The following is a 22,158-nucleotide window of genomic DNA, read 5'->3' as shown; positions in this document are numbered from 1 at the left end:
TTCAGCAATAAAAGATGTGTTACCCAGCAAGTGAAACAACAACCTAATTTTGCCAAAAGATCAACTGTGATAGTAAGAGCATGTTACATATGGTCTTCTCGACTTTTTCGCTCTGGGAGTTCATCATGTATGAAGGATGTGTTACACATACTTTAAAATTAAACCTAGCTATTTTTGCTACTTGTGATTTTTAGAGCCTTCAGCTAGTTTTCAAAGACTACTTTTTACTAATTACCAGACTGGTACATTGTATTAATGTATACGAAGGCACTTTAGTCACCTAGTTTTGTATCTTTGTTTTCCAGTGAAATTAGCAAAAAATAAGTCTATAGCGAACATTTCCAGGTTTACAGTATTAATTGTGATGTGATGTTTCTTACAGGGTTGTCTAAATGGCTACCTTGGCTATGACATGCACCTTGGTCTGTGCAAGTGTCAGGTGGATGATCTAGAAGAGATATGTGATTTAGAATGTCGTCTTGCACAGAGAAACAGTATCGAATTTGTCTGCGATGACCCACCTAAAGTCAAGTTGAATTGGATCAATGACGGCTCCAAAGTAGATATTCCTGTGTCCTCATTAACCAGAGTTATCAATGCAAGGAATTCCATCTCTGCAGATCAGTGTGGATCATTGGATGGAAGCTCACTACCTGTACATATGGTTGAGATGAGTTGTAAGTATATAGTAGACCACAATAGACCTGTTTTGTAACAAGCGTCCTCTAATGACAGTGATAGCTTACTGCATGTGTATTTTGGTTATAAATGAGTTGCAGCAATGAACCTTTTTTGTAATTAGCCCCCTCAAGTGGCACTATATTAGCTCACTGCATGTGCATCTGGTCAAAATGTTGTACCTGACAGTTATAACAGTAATAGACCAATTTGTCCCTCTAGTTGCAATAACTCTGACTCGTAATAGACCTATTTTGTAATGAGTGCCCTCTAGTGGCAGTGATGGTTCTCTACCTGTACATACGATTGAAATGTGAATGAGTTTTACAGCTGTTTTCCGTAGACCGAGTCAAAACTATCAAATAAATGATCAAGATCAGTTAGCCTGACAATAAGTTTTCAGGTTGAGATAGACATCAAAATGATAACACACAAACATCACTTACACTGTGTGGGCTCTTTGTTTAATGATATAAACAGCAACAGCATGCACAGTACTACACAAGGTATAATCAGTTGAAGTTCAAACAAAATCCATGGTCACCAGCCAGTGAAAGTTGATAGAATCTGTTGAAGTTTAGACACATTCTCTTCTGATATTAAATACCTAAAAATGTGAGTGAGTGTGTGAAATTGATGTTTGGGGAGTAATGTGAGTGTGATCATCCTCCATATTTTACATTTAACCATGTGGAGTACTGAACCTTAAATTCAGAAATTTAATGTGAAGTACGATTATGTTTTCAGCTGCTGGATTCTTAGGCGTCTACAACCCAAACATGGACCAAACACTGTCTTTGTTCCAAGACAACTTAAAGGGTACCATCAACACTACACTGGTATCATCCTCCGCTCGTAGATTGCTATCTGTCAGTATGAGTGAGGGGCTCAACGTTACGCATAAAGGGCGTAAACTGCAGGGTGCATCAAACCTTGCTGGGTCTAATTACGTCGGTATTGATAATCCAACTGTGTGTCTGAAGTATGGAGAACTTGTCATGTTTAGTGTCAGCAATGATTATTACCCCGTTTATGACAGGTAAGTTTCAGTCTGGGCGCATTCTTCAAGGAAGATTCATCAATTTGTGTAGAGTGCATAATGCTCAAGAAACGAATTTACCACTACAAAGAATTGATATTTTTTTGCTAATGAATTACATACTGTGATAAGGGTGATGATAATGATGATAGTGATGGTGGTGGTGGTGGTGGTGATGATGATGGTGATGGTGATGGTGATGGTGATGGTGGTGATGATGATGATGATGATGCTGATGATGATGACGCTGATGATGATGATGATGATGATGATGATGATGGTGGTAATGGTGGTGGTGATGGTGGTGGTGGTGATGGTGATGGTGGTGATGATGATGGTAGTGGTGGTGATGATGATGATGATGACGATAATGATGATAATGGTGGTGGTGGGTGGGGAGGGGGTGGTGGTGGTGGTGGTGGTGGTGGTGGTGGTGGTGGTGGTGGTGATGATGATGATGATGATGATGATGATGATGATGATGATGATGTTGTTAATGACAACAATGACCATGACAAGGACAACAATGATGATTATGACAATGGACAATGACATTGGTGATGTAATGTGTTCACATGGTCAAGTTAATGCTGACATAATGTATGATCTATCCTAGAATACACAGCTGGAGAACACTTAACATACAATGTGAATTCCATGATATAATGAACACTTGCCATGTCTTAACTGTCCTCTTGAGGTTATTTCTTCAGTCATGTTATTCTCCAATACTGAACAGAAACTGACAACATTTCATTCTTTCCTCTGTTGTTACTTCCAATAGAGATAATTTGTATAACACCAATGAGAAGTTTGACTATGGTGGTTTCCGTGAGTTACAAGAAGCCCATGCCCTCATTGGAACACAGACTACACTGTTCTCTTACAAATTTGAAGATCCTGGTGTATATGCATTTTATATGAGTACCAATAAAGACAGGAAAATGGTGAGTACTCTCCTAAAAATCATGTATACACGTGAACGAAAACACCTCCATTCTTCTACCTTAGCTAGGCCAGAACACTATTTGCCCAACTCTTTCTTAGGGTTTGTCACAACTCGTATTCTTAACTAGGAGTTCAGCGGAATTGCCTAAATGTTACCACAACCAGAAGTTGATATACCTTACCCAGAAGTCAGATTTGCCTAACTCATTATCTCAGCCAGAATCTAGTAGAATTTGCCTAATCTTTATGTCAGCCAGAAGCTTGTAAAATTTGCCTAACTCTCCATCTCAGCCAAAGGTAGTAGACTTTGCTGAACTCTTTATCTCAGCCAGAAGCAAGACGAATTTGCCTAACTCTATCACAGTTAGAAGCAAATCAAATTTGACTATCTCTGTCTCAGCCAGAAGCTAGGAGAATTTACATAACTCTTATCACAGACAGAATCTCGTAGCATTTGGAAGCCAGACAATTTGATGTCCACATGAAACAACATCAAGTTTCAAATTAAAAAAAAAAACTCTACGAGGATGATGTCTCGTGTTTGTCAAATCAATGAAAGTAGACTTCACTATTAAAATTGTCAAAATAAGTTAGCAAGTTTATCTCACAAGAGGAAGTTTTCTTGTACATGTTTCCTTTTGACCAAATGTACAGTTGAATGATTTTTTTTTTAAAATTCTTGTCTACAGTATGTGAGACTGATGGCAGAGAATGCACAGTGTTCTGAAGACGGTCCGTTCTTCCCAACAACTCCTAGATATATCATTCAGAACGGCATTTCTATCGATCAAGATATTCTGTTGACACCTGATTGGGTGTTGATTATCAGTATGATGGCAGGTGCACTATTTATTATGATTCTGCTTGTTATTGCATTGGTAAGTATGGATATATGGTACAACCATAACACCAAAGTAAAGTGTTTTCTGTATGTACCACAATCGTTTATAGCATCCATATCAAGTACAACCCATAACACCAAAGTAAAGTGTTTTCTGTATGTACCACAATCGTTTATAGCATCCATATCAAGTACAACCCATAACACCAAAGTAAAACATTTTCTGTATGTACCACAATCATTTATATAGCATCCACATCAAGTGTAAAAGTATACTGTTTCATTTGCTAATTGACCACATTAGAAAGGCCATATGCTAGGCTTGTAAGTAAACCAATTGAAACAGTATACTTTTACACTTGATATGAATGCTATAAACAAGTGTAGTACATAGAAAAATGCTTTACTTTAGTGATATTAACTGTTACTCGTTGTACTAATTGTATTGCCCCTTTAATTCAAAGTATAACATTACAGACTGTGTCCCTTTAATTCAAAGAAAGTTAGACTGTGTCCCTTTAATTCAAAGCATAAAGTTACGAACTGTGCCCCTTTAATACAAGTTTATGTAATCTATAGGTATTATTCCGTAAATATGGCTGGGAGAAATCTATGTACATCCGACCCAAATACCGAGGAGTGTCTCAGAAACAGAACTTAGATCTTTACTCCTCCAAGGGATCAACTGTACACAATGTCAAGAAATACCATCATAATGTAGAACATGCTGCAATAACTGGTGGTGTTATTACTGGTGGTGGTGTTGGTGATGCAGCTAGACCTACAGCTGGTATAGGTAAGTATACTACCAGTGTTTTGCTATGGTCACAGAAAGGGAGAAAGGGCTAAAAATGGCATTGTTTCCCCATAGAATCTATGGTAATTTTGTATTGGAACCAATGTTAAATAACCTGGGAACCCCGGTAGATTTTACTTACTTATTCTGCCCACTGTCAGTATGCCATGACAGGGTGCCCTCTGACATCTGTCAACCCCTCTCACTCTGTTACTTTGTGCTAGAAAATTCTCTCAAAGTATAAAAAAAAGGTTTAAATGTTATCAAAATTAAGCCATTTTAGAATCCAATATGGCCACCGAATCTAATAAGGCCGCCGAATATTGTGTTAATTCTGGCAAAATAAAACTGATGATTTCCTTGAAAACCAAACAATACACGCAAAATGTCTTTATTATTTCAAAAGCTATCAAATGGTAAAGTTACCTTTTTAGTATTTGATTTGATTAACGAGTAATTGGAGATTTCATAAGCTGACACTTGAGGGCGCTATTGTCATTTCAGGGGAAATGTACTGTTGTGTGATATGGAATTTGTATTTATTTGTTTTAATAATCAGAACCAGCTGAGGAGGTGAAGAATGATGAATTCTGGGACTATGATCGACAAGTGGATCTTGAGGCATTCAGTTCAGCCGAGTTGTATGAACACTTGGCCAGACAGGCTAGACAAGTCACTGGTGAACTTGGTAGGCAGAAGGAAGAGGTAATGAACCGTTATGTCATCTCATAGATAGCTATTAACAGCTGTATGACTACTTATTAAGTGGAAAGTAATAGGGAGGGTAGAGAGGGACAGAAGGGGGGGGGGGTAGAGGGGAAAATAGGGAGGGTAGAATAGAGGGGAAAGGTTATTTTAGATATGTACAAGAACTGTATGACTATTGAAGTGTGGGGAGGAGAGAGGAGGGTATAGAGGATGAAGGATATGGACAGGGGAGGGTAAAGAGGGGAAGGGTAGAGAGGCAGAGGGTGAGGTTATTGATAGGACTAGTAGAGGGGAGAGTAAGAATGGGAAGTGTAAATAGGGTAAGATACAGAGGGAAGGGTTAGAAGGGGGGTATTTAGGAAGAGGAAATGGGGGGGGGAGGATAAAGTTAGGAAACACAGGGATATATAAGCAGATAAAGAGGAGGTATGTATAACAATTGTGAGGGCAGACTAATAGTATATATATAAGACAGGCGAATGCTGGATTTGAAATTTGGACAAAAAACAACAGCCATATGGCAGAGCTATAGAAAAAAGACGAACATAATGACTCCATCTAATCCTTATAGGTCTAATGGTAACATTAAACTTTCTTTCTCATTTTGTGAGTGATAACATAAACAAATGAAATAACCTAAGGGTAATACTGTAATGGAAAAGAGCTGATCATTCTAGTTTTAGTACATTTATGAATTTGTGTTTTCCATGTTTTGCTCACTTGTTTTCTTTCTACCACAACAGGCTAAGGCCCTTTATCAGAAAATCAACAACCAAGCCGAATCTCTAAAGGGACTGTGGATAGCCAAGATGAATCTGAAAGGAAGAGGTGCCCTAGCAACCAAAGAGGATTTAGCCGCATATGAGAGGAAACGGGAAGCTTTGGATATAGAGCTGGAGAGACGGAAAGAACTGGGAACGAGATTTGAATCCGTGCTGAGAAGACAAAGACAACTGATGGTAGATGATGAAAGATGCAGAGAAGAACATCAAGTAAGAAATAATGGACAGTTTATTTCAATAATTTCTTATCATTTACATGTGTTTAAGTGGTTATATAAATGACAGATGGGTATTTATTCATTTCATTTTTATTCATAAAACAACTTTACAATGTTTTTCTGCTAGAAAAAAGAATATGAAACAAATTAATGTAAGTCATTGTTTGTAACTCAATAAATTGCCAAAAATGATCAAAATGTGTAAAATGTATTCAGACACTTCCTAGCTATTTGTAAGCTATGTGCTGATGTGTGTATCTGTGTCTGTCTGTCTGTCTGTCTGTCTGTCTGGCTGGCTGTTGGTATGTTGTGTGGCTGTGTCATCATTTTCTCAAAAACAGCTTGCTCAATTTGACAAAATGTAGTACATGTACATGGCTAAAACTGATCAGTTTTTGGATTAGATCTGTACAAGGTTATTAGCATAAGTAATATAAGCAATAAGCAGTTGGTCAAATCTCGTTATCCATTCATTTCAGGTTGCGTACATGGCTGCTTTACGTGAAGCCAAACGACTATTAGATGAATACAACGACAAAATGCTGAAGGGTGAAGTTAAACGGGAGGATGAGTTTGATGATATGGTACCCCGTCACATTGTACGGAGAGTGGGTGCACAACTACAGAGAATGTCAGCTGAAGTGTCTGCAGAGGCTCAGAGACTGGGTGCATGGGGGGTGTTAGGACAGGCAACGGGTGCTCTACTTGTCAAACCAGGAACAGATAGGGAACCAGTTACCAGTGTCAATCTCTTTGGTAAGTGAGAGAAATTCCAGTGATTGTATAAAGTGAAATGTTAATTCACGTACGCTCTGATCCAAAGGTGGTGAATAGCACTCCTAGTGGCCAAACTCAAAAAAATCTTTTGTCTTTTCAATGACTTGCATATGGTGTCTTGCATTTAAATAGCAATCCTACAAGTCCTCATATCATGGTCAAACTAAACAATCGTTTGACTTTTCAATGCCTGGAATATGGTGTCTGGCATGTGAATAGCACTCCTAGTGTTCAAACTATGTGATCTTTTGTCTTTTCAGTGACTGGCATATGGCTTCTTAATGAAAAACTCTATGAGCACAGCCATACAGATAAACAGTTTTGATAATTCTTTGTTTTTGTGTAATTGGACCTTGTTTACATGTCTTTACACATAATATTGAGTCAAATAAATACATTGTTACTATTTTTTTTTTAATGTACAGGTCCAGACGGTACAATTCTGAATAGTGATTTAATCAGTCAAGACAGAGTGACAGGACTAGTTGTGGCTAATCCAGATACTCACATGATATATCCAGACGGCACAACAAGGCCTGTACCACCAAACTTCTTTGTACACCCACAGACTGGACATGTCTTGCCTATAGAGGGCAATGTTGCATATGACCCCTTGACCTCCCGACTGGTTTTCACAGCTGACTCGGCTACAGGTAGGTGATAGTGATGAAGTCACTACAATATGTCTTATCCCAAGGACTGTTGCGTATTTCCCGAAACGAAAAATAAAAATATCAATCAAAACACATAAAAACATCATTGGACATGAATATTAAAGATACACACAACAACAATTTTTTTTTGTCATTTTCATGTGTCACCAGTTATGTAAGACTGAAAAAAGTGTGCAAATTTCTTAGAAAGATGTATGAAATCTGATTGGCATTACAACAGGTTAAACCATCAAATAAACTTATTATGCAAATTAATAGTAATGATACCTAAGATCAAATTGGTTTAACAACAGGTGAAAATGTCAAATAAAAAAGGAATTGTTATGCAAATATATAATGATATCTTAACTCTGATTGGTGTACAACTGGTGAAGCTGTCAAATAAAAAAAAAATAGTATGCAAATTTTTAATGACATCCCAAATCTGATTGGTTTTACAACAGGTGAAGCTGTCAAATCTGACGAACCATTGATTCCATACATCCCTTACCCGGTCAACAAACAAACTGGACAGCCAATCGAGACCGGCCTATCACCCATTGAACGTCGTAGCGACCTTAAACTTGGCAACCCGATACCAGATCCTCTCAGTGGTCTACATGTGCCCATCGCTGCTGTCACTATCCATCCACAGACAGGACTGACATACCCTGTGGCAGGTACCCACACAGACCCTGTGACAGCTCTGCCTCTTCCCATTGAGGTAGGATCTATAATGATTGATCCCAACACAGAGCAACCTGTACCCATCCTTGCAGTAACAATAGATGCAGAAACAGGTAATGTTTTAAAAAAAAAAATAATAATTTTTACATTTTTTGTCAACAGGTAAGAAGCCATATGTCTCAGAAATGTCACCCTACTGAGAGTATATTACAACTCGGTATCCATTCAATAAAGTGACTTATAAATGGTGAAAAAAAATCGGAAATAAAAACTGTGATGAGCATTTCTCATTTGACTTCATTCTTTTAAAATGTGTTTGCGGTTTTCAGTGTCATTGGTGAAACAAAACTGCTGCAGTTGTCATAAAATAATATCAACAGATCTATAAGTTCTAAACATGAAAGTTACAACTGTCACATCTTTCTCTGTAGGTGATGTTATTCCCGTTGGTGGAATGATGAGCAGTAACCATGGTAATGGCCCTCCAATTCCCATAATTCCGGGTGATAGTTACGTTGAGCCACTCAGCGGCAAACAAGTACGTACACGTGGTGGTCGAATTATGGATGAAGATGCCATTCCTTCACATGGTGGCTTCCAAGCCTTGCTGGATTCTAGTGTTCTAGCCTGTGAAGTACGTGTCTCAGAATCTATCAAAGACTACCTAGAAGCCGCAGTTGGTAAGTTGAATTTTGATATTTTTATTTATTCGCTTTCCACGAGTTTTGTTGCACTCTGGAAGATAATAGTTTTCCACAGTATTTTAAGAAAAATATGAGTGACTTAAGGGGGCTTTGTCACTACTTGTCTAGCAACTCATTGTTGGACATGCACATGAATTGTTGTGACATCGAACGACCAGAGTATAAATTCCATATTTTTTTGTTCAATTTGGCTTGTGCTTGGTATAATATCCAACTGCATACCTTATCTTCAGCTTTCATACTAAACTCTCTCACAGTCCTCGGAGCTTCGCTTTACTAAAATTACCAGCTATATAACCATACTCGAATATCCTTCTACTGTGATAGAGATAACCATTGGTTGACGTGTGACTGCGATGCTCCGTGTTTTCGCGAAGCCACGGAGCTTCGCAGTCACACTAATAGTTATCTCTATGTGGTCGAAGAGGGTGCATTGTACAAGGTTATTCGAGTGCGGTCATGGATACATTATGTAGATGGTATCGGTACATACAAAATAATTCATTTAGCGTTAATTTTAGTAAAGCGAAGCTCCGAGGACTGTGAGAGAGTCTACTTTCATACCGACATTCCCACACATTTAGCTCTTTTAGAAGAATAAAACATTTTGATTATTTCACTTCTATTTCTGTTGTCAGGTCCTGCTGGTGCTAACACTCGTCATGAACAAAGTCAGTTAGAAACTGCTCTCAAAGAAATGATCAAATCTAGAAATAAGTGCAAATCATCTCTGATACGATCTAGTCATGATTTGACACGACGTGAAGAAAGAGCTACCATCTTAGCAGCTACTGGAGGATGTGCTGGTAAGTTTATACTTCACTGGTGCCTTTCAGAAAGAGCTACCATGCTGTAAGTAAGGAGAGTGCCGTTCAGTTTGACTCTACCGAACAATGTAAAGTTTTCCATTAACACAACCCATGAGTGATGTCCCTCACTGGACTTCTTGGGAGACAAGTGTTTATATACCTAAAGAACTATCCAGTATAAATATAGATTATGATAATTATATGAATCCATTGTACTAGCAAATATGCACTGGACTGGACTTTTGAAAACCATCGGAGCTTTATAAAGGTCTTTGATCTTAATCAGTAATAAAAGGAGAAGTAAAATTGAGCCCTGCTTAATAAATTTGTACCATTATTACCAGACGCACTTGTTATGAATAACACTAATTTTGAAAATTCTCATTACAATAGGTATGTATGAGTTCTCAGCTACTGGTCAGTTACTACCAATCTTGGTTGGTACCACCATGCAGGATCCTGGTGGTTCAGGACAACAGGTTCCAATACTGGGTGCCGAGAGAGATGTCAATACTGGAGAAATCAAACCACTAGGTGGAACCATGGAAGATCCAGATGGAGAAGGTATGTGTGTTTGTTTGTTTGTGTTTGTGTGTTTGGAATAGCAACCTATTTATGTGCTTTGCTTTATTTCAAATGCTAAGGCCTCAGCCCATCGCACAAAGAAGTTACATTACAGTTGAGAGAGAAACAGAAAATATATCCTACTTCTAATAATCAAAGGAAAGGGAAGTCAGGGAAGAATAAATGCAGTACAGTGCAGTTTTTTTTTCTTTTAATACTTTTTTATTATTTGTAATTTAAATATACATCACAATGAAAACAATCACAGACAAAGGGAAAAAAAGACTAAGACAATAGACAAAGCGGACATAAAGACAAACACAACAGATGTGCGAGTTCACATGTTCATAAAACTAGAGGCATAAATCTATTCCATTTTAATTTAAAGTTTTTGTCACTCATGACTTTTTGTTCAATTATCACCACTTCCTTAACTTTCTGAATAAAATAATGGATAGTTAGTCTAACTCTTGTATAGTGGCTAGCGTACAATTGATATTACAGTACAGTGCAGTTTGGTGAACAAAACAGTTATTAGTTGTAAAAACTCTGTGATGAAAACTGATAGTTTGTATTGAACTAGTTCATTCTTACATGCCAGTAAAGAAAAGCATTTTTCTTTCATTAAATGGGGCAAACTTTATATCTCTACTTTCTATTGGATGTAATGGATTTAATCTGCAGAGTATTTGATGAGTAGACATTTCAGTATATGATGTGATAGACTATTAGCTAATTTATTCTAGAGACTAATTCGGAGAACATTTCTGTTTGGGGGATGGGGGCTATGTATTGAATGATGGAGACTTGTTGCCATTGAAATAAATGGAGATGTATAAAAAGTTGATGGAATGCAGTCTTTAAATTAATATTTTTATTCTGAAGAAAATGATATAAACAAGGAGAATAGGATGTAGATTTAAAGTGGGGTCTAAAAAGTTTCCCTGTGAAGCAGGTTTTACAGGAATCGTTGTCATGACAATATTGCCATACATATATTTACTACAGGTTTGGTGCCTATAATGATTGGTAAGCAAGCTGTGGACCCAGTGACTGGTGATCTAAGTCCTATCAGTGGAGTCAGAACTAACCCAGACACTAATACTGTTATACCAGTTACCTTAGCATCTGGAGGACATAGAAAGAGAAAGCCACCCCTTGGAGCTGTAAGCACTTTTATTTTACCTTATTTGGTAGTCTGTCAGATATGATGTTTAGACGTCTGATAGGACTGAACAATATGACGTATTTTACAGACTACTTATTCAGCTGTCGGCTTTCTTTCTTTTCTTTCTTTTTTTTTTTTAATAAGCAAAATATTAAGCATTTTAAATTAAATATAATAGAAAAAGAAAGAAAAAAAAACCCACATCCTCTTTCTGCTGTAAGCTTACTTTACTTTTAATAGCTCTGTAAATATTTTTGTTTTTCTACATTTTTGCAGAAATATTCAATATTTGAAATATATAATATATATCTTACAAAAAAATCTTCTGCCATATTTTTAAAAGATCATTTTTTTGGCAGATAATTGTAATATTTTAAATATATTGCATTCATTCAAGTCATCTGTCATTGTTTAGTTTTAAAATTATGTTTTATATCAAAATATTTGAAATACATTCACAAATGCAAGTATTTGAAATTTGTCGAAAATCATTTCTGTCATCTGCTAGGTTTTAGATTTTTCAAATTGACTTTTCTTCTAAAGATAACTTCACTGTACAGATTCAAGGTCACGTTTGACATTTTCATCACAACTTATATTTTAATTTTTACCTTCCTTAAGGGAAGGTTATATTTTAAGGATGAAACATCTGTGTGTCTGTCTGTCTGTCTGTCTGTCTGTCTGTCTGTTTGTGTCATCATTTTCTCAAAAACGGCCAGCTCAATTCAAACAAAATTTGGTGCACATATTCATTATACTCACTCAGCCCTGTTTTATTCTATGTTACACTTTCAGGTTGCTCTACTAGAGGATGAGTTAGTTGCACGTCGTAGTTTCTGGAGACGACAGCGTCAACGAGAAGAGGAACTCACAACAAAGGAGTCGCTACTAGTCTATCAACTGACACATGAAATACAAGATATCACGTCTAACAAGGTATGTAAGCATGTAATAATTGGTCAAATATTTATTGCAGTCTTGAAGGGGAGGGGGAGTGTATATGTTAGTCAAAGGATATGTTTATTCAGAAGTTCTAAAATGCCAAATATGGGATATAAAACTATTTGAAATATCTAATATGGTGTATGTAAATTTTTTTTAAATGTAAAATATGGAATATGGAAATATGTTATGTCCCAAATATGGAATGCATGTATTTGAGAAATGCCAATCATTGGATATGAAATGTGTAGGGTGCCACATATGGAGTATGTAAATATTTTAGATGCCTTATATGGTATATGTAAATTTATGAATTGTCATATATGGAATGTGTTAGTGGTTATAAATTTCTGAATAAACTGATTTGTTCTGATTTATTTTCAGGTTGAAGAAGCCCTTGACTCAATGTCAGAAGAAGCCAGAGGAATCTCTGAATCTGCCAAGAGGGAAGTCAAGAGAAGGTCTGATGCAGAGGAGGAGCTAGCTACCATACTTCCACCTGATGTAGTGGCAATTCTCACCCAAGGTATGTAGGCTGTCGTACCTCCAAAATAATAGAATGTGTCAGTTTCTCACACCAAAATAATGTTACTTTACCAACCTGTCTTACCTTCAAATTATGGAATAGGTCAAGCTTTATACCTTAAAAACATTGGGGTGTGTCCACCTGTCCTACCTACAGATTAATGGAATATGCCAAGCCAAATTTGACATGCTTACAAAATGATGGCATGTTATCCTGTCTTACCTACAAGAAAATGGAATGTATGGTTATTCATTTACATAATTCAGAAACATTGAGGTTAGGTACCTTATTTTGGCTGTTTGCACGTCTGTACAATTGGTGTGATTCAACTATCTTTTTGATACTCTCTTTTATGTTAAGTACATTTTGAATTATACCTACTAGGCTAGTACACTCATTCTTATTCTAAAAACATTATGGACTAAATGATATTCTCTCCATACGACACCTACAGGAGACCAGGCAGAGAGAGAAGGTGAAGAGCGCCACCACACAGCTCACACCAAGTTTGTTGATACAATTAAGAAGTTCTTCACTAAATTACAAGCTGAGGAGGTCAAGTTCAGAGACAGGATGGCTGAACTAGAGGTGATTAATAATTGGTTTGATGCTCAGTTATACAAATCATGCACACATGCTCACATACAGATTGGCAGATATACATGCATATATACATACATACATACATACATACATACATACATACATACATACATACATACATACATACATACATACATACACACACACACACACACACACACATACATACATACATAAATACATAAATACACATACATACATCTATGCATACATCCATACATACATACTTACATACATCCATACATACATACATACATACATACATACATACATACATACATACATACATACATGATACATGCATGCATGTACATACATACATACATACATACATACATACATACATACATACATACATACATACATACATACTTACATAAAACTTTGTAAAATTTGACAGTAGAAGTATTGCCATGGTAACATAGGAAAGTGTTATGTTAACATTGTGATTGTTTTGAATTCATTACAGGATGCATTGAATCCAGATGCTGAAGCCACAGTATTACAGAGATATAAACAAACCAAGGCCAGACTACAGAGTGAATTACAGGACCAATTACTGACTAGAACTGAACAACTGGATGAAGAACACTCTGCTTTAGAGTATGCTAGGGAGAGAAGTGAACTATTAGGTTTGGAAGCTAAGGTAAACTTAACCCAATATGTGTCAATCAATCAATTGATCCATTTATCAATCAATCAACCAATCAATCAATCATTGAGTGTAAGTCAAAGTGAGCATTGTGTCAGTAATTGTATTTTGTTTCCAATTCTCAGATTGTGTTAACAAATGCTGCAATGTTGGCAGGAGACTACGACGCTACCATTCCAGGTGTCTACGGAGAAGACAACATTCCATCTGCCTCTTCTAACAAGGAGATAATTCCACTACTCAAACAACTACTAGCAATGTTAGAGAGAGGAGCTCATTTTACTCTAATGCTAGGAGATGGACAGGGTGGTGATATTAATATCAACAGACAGGTCAGTCAAGTTTGTTATACTTCAACCATTTCTATTCTGAAAAGAGTTAGTTTTTACGTACGAAAAATTAATTGACACCTGTTGCTCACACCTAGAGCTTAATCCTAATCTAAACTGAGGCCTTAAATGCAAGTCATCTTATATGTATATAATTTGCTATAGGGTGCAACATCACCAGGTGTTGGTCGTAATATCGTAAGAGGAGATGTCCTTAATTTGAATGTTACCCAGCCAGGTGGTAAAACTACGGCCCAACCAGTGAAGAGTTCACCAGATGATGATGAACGAAATATTAAAGGTAAGAGGCAGTGATTGAAATGAAGAGACATGCTGTTAGAGGTTGTGTGTGTGTGTGTGTGTGTGTGTGTGTGTGTGTGTGTGTTTGTGTCTGTCTGTCTGTCTATGTGTCTGTATGTATGTGTGTTTGTGTGTGTATAAGTTACTGCTCAGAGATTTTGAGTGTGTCTGTGTGTGTGTGTCTGTGTGTGTGTATATATATAAGTTACTGCTAGACGAAAGTAGTGAAATTATAGCCTTCAAGTATCTGACCAATCAGAATGCAATAAAAGTTGCATTATGTAAAAAAAAAAAAAAAAAAAAAGTTTATGTTTTATTTCTAAATGTTGGATTGTTTGTTTGTAGATGCCAGAAGTAAACTAGGTGTACAGCAAGGACCATCATCTATGATGACAGATGCCCAGAGAAGCAGTCTTGCCAAGACTCTAGCCGAGAAACAAACTATTGAAATTGTCAACCTGGAGAATGACATGAGACGTGATGAAATCAAAGAAATCAATGGAGTTATTCAGGTAAAGTTGGAATGTTAGATTTTATAGCATCAATGCACTTAGTCTGTAAGGTACGCCATGACGGGGCGCCCTCACACATCGGCCGATCTCAGTGAGGGCGGAACGTCATGACGTATCTTACAGATGCACTATATTCTGGTTATAGATCTTCAAACCTTTTTGCATCAAAGAATTGAAAACAGGATGTCCAAGATTTGGTAAAGTGAGGACGTACGTAAATTTGGTCATGGCTGTTAATCATATAGCAAAGTACAAAGTTGTATGTTCATTGTGTATTAAAGAACTGTGGGTGTTCTTGAAAGGGCATTGCAGTGGTTGTTTGGCATGTATTGATTATCGATAGACACTAACAAAACAGTACAGTTAGAACTATCCGGAATATGATCTGAGTGGTAACTTTGTGTTTGCTTTCTCTATGCTACAATACTCAACTACATGCATTCATTCTGACTCTCACTTCTAGCTCCAAAACTTGAAAATAATTACTGAATTCTCAACTAGGTTTTGTGTTGGTTTTTTTATTGTCATTTTTGAAGAAAAGTTTCCTGTGGACCTATCACCAAAATGAAATATAATAAGATTCCTTACAAAATCAAACAAAAATGTGTGCATAAAAAAATGCAAGTTCTGTGTACATCTATTCAAAACAATCACTTGGATGTTTGCTCAACTAGTTTTTAGAATAGCCCTCTAGCTCTGCATACTTACTGATAGCGCTGTAAGTGTAAGTTTTGAGGTGACACCTTTCGTAGTTTTTATGTGTACTTTTTAAGAGCTCTACCAGGATTTAAACTAACTTGAAATTGTGTGTATGTGTACTTATCAGGAAAGTGAAAATAAGAAGGAACAGTTTTTGAAAGCTAAACAGAAGGAGCTGAAAGAAAAACTGAGTAAGGCAACTAGTGATGAAGAGAGAGCCAAGATTATGATGGAGTACGCAGAACAGGTAGAGTGTTACCATTCTGTTTCCTTTTGTGTTGAAATGCTAGAAACAAAGATGATAATCAACAAATTGTGTTTTATCATTTTTAATTTCAAGGGAAAATGATCATAGGGTTGTCAGTCACTGAATGGTTAAAGGTCTACTTTGCATATAAATATGGGTTGGTTTATGACACTCATTATGCTAGATGGCTTTGACCATATGACACTCACATTGCTCATTGAGTGCCTATTAAACTGCCATTTTAGCGAGTATTCCAGATTTTGTATCTCCTTATATTGGACTACAGTATTATGAATATACAGGAAAGAAACCTGTCACTATTTTTGAAATTAGTTTCATTTTGGGGACTGTGTTCGTGAAAATGCAGGCTTAAATTGGAAGTGTTGAGTCACAGGATTGAAATTCAGCCCTTTAAGCCATTCAGTTCTGAAAACTTTGCCGCCAAAATTATTTGAACAAAATTCTTGTTTTTATGTAAGTTTTTGGCATATATCAGCTTCATTTTAGACTGGAATTAAAGAAATGTTATTTCGTAATGAAGTAATATTATTATAACTATGAAAATGTTCATATAAATTGGGTCCCAAAATTATTTAAAACTTGTCTCCAGTCATGAAAGGGTTAAGCCATTTCCTCTTTCCACTGCAGCCAGGGGTTGAATCCTGAGTCTTGTTATAATTAAAAGGAAACACTAACTTGTGAATTCATTACGATAATAGAAACTGAGATATTAAATAAATCATAAAATGCATGTAATAATAATAATAATAATAACAATAATCTTTATTTATACTGGATAGTTCTTTAAGCATATAAACACTTGTCTCCCAAGAAGTCCAGTGAGGGCCATCCCTCATGGGTTCAGTGTTAATGCAGGAGGAAACCGGAGTACCCGGGGAAAACCTGCGTTGTTCGGTAGAGTCAAACTGAACGACACTCTTCTTACTTACAGCATGGTAAATTTAATCGAACCCTGAATGGGGTTCGAACCCCGACCGCAGTGGTAAGAGGCAAGTGGTTTAACCACTAGGCCACCGACAACCCCACTTGTAGCTTTAGTAATTAAAATAAGTAAACTATTAATGTGTTATTTTGATTTCTATAGGTACAAAAGATGTCAGAAAAACTGGAAAAGGAGAAACAAGATAGCTTGGCAAAGTTGCGACAAAAACTGAGAGACAAACGGAAGAAGAAGAAGGCAGATTTACATCGGTAAGTTAGAATGTATACTTGATACGATAGCTCTGGCAAGTTTAAATACATATTTACAATATATATTTCAATACTCTAGTTCCTATACAGTATCATTACGATTTATACTTTCACTCACGGTTAAAAACCTAAGTTAGAAACCACAGTTAGCATCCAGGACAATATTATAACAAATGTATTATATATTTTAATTATTTTCATTCTGACAGAAAACACATTGCAGAGGCCAAGGCTGAGGGTTTAACTGAACAAGATGTACCTGAGATGACAGACCCAAGTGAGGATGATCTAGATATGGATCTTAAGATGTTAGCATTACACCAAGAAAAACTACTTGCTGATTTACAAAGACAATATGCTGAAGACATGGAGAAGGTAATTATTCAAGTCACCGTTAGATAAAACCTGAAAAAGGAACTGTAAGTTCCATGTAGTCTCCATGTGCTGTTAGGGAAATTCGTGGCATAATAGCAATTTCCTGGACATTTTTAGTGTATGTAATACCATATTTGGGTGTGGTAGATTATATTACGGGATATGTAGCTGTGCCTTTGTTGTGTGGATATAATCACCATGTAGTCAAGATACTGTGAACACTGGAAGGTTTCAAAATTTACATTGCAAGTTCATGGACATCATCAGAAATTCCACCCTACTGTGTGTGTCATTAAACCATTGTACATTCAGTAGTTTATATCAACATATTGCAACAATAGATTGGGTATGTACCTATCTTAATTTGCTGAAACCTCGGTTTCCACAGTTGTAAATGCACCATATCATATGTCGACTGTTTTTATGTTCTCAGGCTGCTGATGCCGAAAGAAGACGTGCTGAAATTGATGCTGAAATGGAGGCTAGAATGAGAGCCCTTAACTCAAGCAACAAACAGAAAGTGGACAACGCCTTGGAAACAGTATCCATGGTAACCATAATTTCTGTCTACTTCTTTTCGTTGCTGTCAGCTAATATCTAATAATAGCTAATATTACAGAGCTTCCCACATACCACTCAGTACAAATACAAACAACACTACACTCCTGCTGACAAGTAGGCACTGTATGTGCACAAATATATCACTTGTAACTTTGAATCAATACACTTGTATGTGTCAAAATCCAAGCCTGCAATGTGATGGCTTTCAACAGCTTGTTTGTTTCAAGGACGATGTGTGTGTGTCTGTGTATCAGTAGGGGTGGGATGATGTTGTTTATATTTGTATTGAGTGGTCTGTGGGAAGCCTGTTTCTTATCTATCTAAATTGTTATTAGGGAACATTAAATGTGTATGATATGCATAGTCATTTGGCAATCCCTCTATGTTTCAGTTGTAACATGTGCGGCCATTTTGGATTCTGAATGGGGTTCATTTTGATATCATTTTGACTGCTATTTCAAAAATATGTGTGGTAACCCCGAATTTTTTTTCTTGATTTTCATAAGAATGGATTTATTTTTCTTGAAGAAAGTAAAAAGAGCAGTTTCTGTATTTTTATTTCCAAGTTATGTACTACATTAACTGATAATTTCTACTCACGATATACAGCAAAGTAAACGAAGCAAGGACGTGAAGAATAACTTCAAAGAGAGAATGAAGGCACGCAAGGACAAGAAACGAGAGAAGAAGTCTCTGCCACCTGGTATCACACCTGGATCTGATGAAGAAAAGGAGTACCTAGAAGCCTTAGAGGCACAGGAAGAAGCCGACCGAAAACGAGAAGAGCAAGCACTGTTGAATGTCCTTGATGAACTCGCAAATGAAGACCAACGTAAAACACATCTAGAAGCATTGAATGTGAGTTTCAAAATTTGATAAATTTGTATTTTAGAGATGTAATTGTGATTAATATGCAAAATGGGATGAAAATTACACAATTTGCATTATCATCGCTTGTATTTATGAGGGGGACGGTCATGAGTAAGTAAGGTAGTCTGATTTCTGAAATGGTCAGAATTACTCTTAACCAGTGTATTACATGGTGTATTAAGCTATTAAACTCTGGTTCTCTTAAAATCCTTTTTTCACATTGAGAATATTCCTAACACTTAAATACTTCACAAAACTACACAGAAATACAGTCGTCACAATGCCATTTCAGAGTAGATCTACCACCCTCAATGTATGCAGTGATCAATACTTTTGTCTACATTTTTTGATGGGCATTATTTCTAGCGCCCTCAACATCCAAATTATCATTTTGTTTGTTTTATTTCAGTCACTGATGGAAGATGGCAATGTCGCTAAGGAGGAGAGAGACAAAATCATTGAGGAATACAACAAAAATACCGAAAATCTGAAAGACAAATTAGATTCCCAGAGAGACAGACAAAAAGAAGAACTTATGGCCAAACTTGCTGCAAGGAAGCGTATGAAGGAACAAGTTGAGACAGAAGACGCTGTCCATAAAGAACTCAATCATGTCAGCAAACAACAGGTAATGATCCGCTTTATGTCTTGCCATTGTTTTTTTGTCATTTGACCTTGACCTTGAAATTGTTAAATTATGTCTCTTGAGAAGGAGAGACGAGTAAAATATGATCCCTGGCCCTCACTTTTCTATACTCCGTTAAATGGCAAGATTAAAAAATGAAGGCATTTTGAAGGACTGTTTTGAAAAGAGAAATACTGTTGAAAAGAGAAATATACTGAGCCAAAATTATGTTTGATTTTGTGTAAAAACAGCTAGATATTATTTTATGATGCTCAAGTAGAGTACAGGATTGAACCTCACCATAGAATCTCTTTTGGTAGAGTTTGAAAATGCTATTTTGTTGAGGGCGCCCTCAATGCATTAACTACAATTTTATTACAGCCTTTTGTTTTTTATAAGTTCTCACCCTAGATACACTTACAGCAGCTGTAATGTGTTTCTCCTCAAAAAAATGAATCCATTCTAGTGTGACCTTTAACCCTTACCCTGCTTAATCACATACCTTTCTCACAGAGTGCAAGTCACATTAATAGGCTAGACCTGAAGTCAAGTAATGCAACTATCGACAGGGTAGGGATAATTGCATGCAGGACAATATTTTTATTAGCATTTTTCATGGTAGTTTGCAGCATGTTTACTGTTTTTTAGCACTTTTGAAAATGCGCATAGCATTGCATTGAATCTGGGAATCATCATGCGAATCTGACCTTTGTTGGTGGCTTTCCATTGAAATTTTGCATCTCTCAGAATGAGGTCTTATTTGGGATTGTAAACCTACTTCTGTTCCTTACCTTACCATGACAATAAAATTTAATACAAATATGTATCTATTGTAGAGTCAGTCCACTGTTCTACATTCCTCTAACTCCCTAGCTTGAATACAAATGTCTCTCTGTTGTCTAATGTCTATTGTCTAATGTGTCAGTCTATTGTTCTACATTGTTGACAAATAAAACAAGTCACAACTTTTGATCCTGTCACCAGGCTCCCACCATTTAAGCAACGTTTCTCTCCATATTAATATTTCAGGATTTATAGTCCATGAATATTTTATAAACCGCCCCCCCCCCCCCCCCCCACATTAAAGTTACTTCAGGAAACATTGTGTACATTTTAACACAATCATGTCAATGGATGATTTACTGAATCCAGTCACACACAAGAAACCACCAGAAACAATCTGTGTCACCTAAAAGGGTCATATTTGCTTGATGCTTTCCCTAACCGAAAGAACTGCTTCAGCTGCATCAATACTAATACAAGTTTTGATATATTAGGCATGTCTGTTTGCTTAGAAAGTTACATTTTACTAATCTCGGTATCTGCTTGATATTTTTTTTCTTTCTTTGCTGTTATTGCTTGCTTACCTTTCAAAGGTTACAAACAAGGTAACTGTATGATGTTGATTACGTATATGTTGTGTGTGTTTTAATGTTGACATTATTTTACTCATTTTAAGTATGTGTACATAATGTTGAATATATTATTCATGGTTCAAAGAATCAATAGGACAGTACAATATAGTTAGTTCGGAACTGTAAATTGGAAACGAATTTGATGTTTCGATCCGTGTACTACAGACCTTGATCATGCAATGATTTATTTATTCAGCGTTGATGTTCAGAGAGAGACATGAATGCTGAATAACTAAATACTTGCGTGATCCCGGTCCGTAATAGACAGATCGAAACGTCGCTTTCCTTACCAATGTATCATTCCAAAGTAACAATTTTGTACTGTTTTACATGTCTACAGTAACGTTATGGGAAATGTACTATTGGGAAAACTTAGATGGATACAAACTAAAACTATTGTTGTTGACTGTAGGAGATTACACTGGGTAATAGTGACATGCTGATCTAATAAATTGCAATCAAGACTAGTGTTTATTCCCTGTAGTGTGAAATATCTCTCATGAATATTCATTGTTCAACGATGAATAATCATTTCTATGAAGCAATGCGGCCCATAGCAAAGATACCCTATAAAGGTACAAGATCAACTTGATGTTTTTTTCTGAAATTGCAAGTAATTGTAGGTAATGTAAAATCATGAAATGACTCTCCAGAACCTATAGTTTATGAACATGTTTCTATTTCCTGGAGTGTGTTCCCCTTTAACATTATATAAAGAAGAAAAATTCTGTTTCTGTGTTCCCATAGACTAAACCATACAATGCTGTCCTACTGTGAATGTACTATATTTATCTGCATTAGCGCCCTCACTCAAGCAAGGGCCCAGTACTTTCGTTTTATCAAGCTTTATTTGGTAGTTACATCACCATCCATTGATAGGTTATAACAACATGTCACAATGATAGTTTTAGTTTATAC

General features: G+C 36.4%; 1 protein-coding gene across 1 annotated transcript in view; it reads left to right on the top strand.

The window, feature by feature from the left end:
- The window catches only part of LOC144439904 (uncharacterized), a 144,919-nt gene that overhangs the window by 106,269 nt on the left and 16,492 nt on the right, over positions 1-22,158 (top strand). The window contains exons 102-129 of the mRNA XM_078129136.1: positions 383-677; positions 1,426-1,529; positions 1,563-1,717; positions 2,502-2,664; positions 3,355-3,543; positions 4,086-4,319; positions 4,873-5,007; positions 5,754-6,002; positions 6,490-6,766; positions 7,213-7,440; positions 7,905-8,240; positions 8,559-8,807; positions 9,470-9,637; positions 10,034-10,204; positions 11,213-11,370; positions 12,168-12,308; positions 12,699-12,840; positions 13,295-13,428; positions 13,913-14,089; positions 14,221-14,427; positions 14,590-14,725; positions 15,070-15,236; positions 16,063-16,182; positions 17,288-17,394; positions 17,604-17,769; positions 18,203-18,319; positions 18,940-19,188; positions 19,610-19,828. Of these exons, the coding sequence (XP_077985262.1) occupies positions 383-677; positions 1,426-1,529; positions 1,563-1,717; positions 2,502-2,664; positions 3,355-3,543; positions 4,086-4,319; positions 4,873-5,007; positions 5,754-6,002; positions 6,490-6,766; positions 7,213-7,440; positions 7,905-8,240; positions 8,559-8,807; positions 9,470-9,637; positions 10,034-10,204; positions 11,213-11,370; positions 12,168-12,308; positions 12,699-12,840; positions 13,295-13,428; positions 13,913-14,089; positions 14,221-14,427; positions 14,590-14,725; positions 15,070-15,236; positions 16,063-16,182; positions 17,288-17,394; positions 17,604-17,769; positions 18,203-18,319; positions 18,940-19,188; positions 19,610-19,828 (5,193 nt within the window). The remainder of the gene's footprint in view (positions 1-382; positions 678-1,425; positions 1,530-1,562; positions 1,718-2,501; positions 2,665-3,354; positions 3,544-4,085; positions 4,320-4,872; positions 5,008-5,753; positions 6,003-6,489; positions 6,767-7,212; positions 7,441-7,904; positions 8,241-8,558; positions 8,808-9,469; positions 9,638-10,033; positions 10,205-11,212; positions 11,371-12,167; positions 12,309-12,698; positions 12,841-13,294; positions 13,429-13,912; positions 14,090-14,220; positions 14,428-14,589; positions 14,726-15,069; positions 15,237-16,062; positions 16,183-17,287; positions 17,395-17,603; positions 17,770-18,202; positions 18,320-18,939; positions 19,189-19,609; positions 19,829-22,158) is intronic.

The sequence above is a fragment of the Glandiceps talaboti genome, chromosome 9 (assembly GCF_964340395.1).
Source record: "Glandiceps talaboti chromosome 9, keGlaTala1.1, whole genome shotgun sequence".
Taxonomy (NCBI): domain Eukaryota; kingdom Metazoa; phylum Hemichordata; class Enteropneusta; family Spengelidae; genus Glandiceps; species Glandiceps talaboti.
Note: the sequence above shows the minus strand (reverse complement) of the source record. Positions and strands in the feature narration are given on the sequence as shown.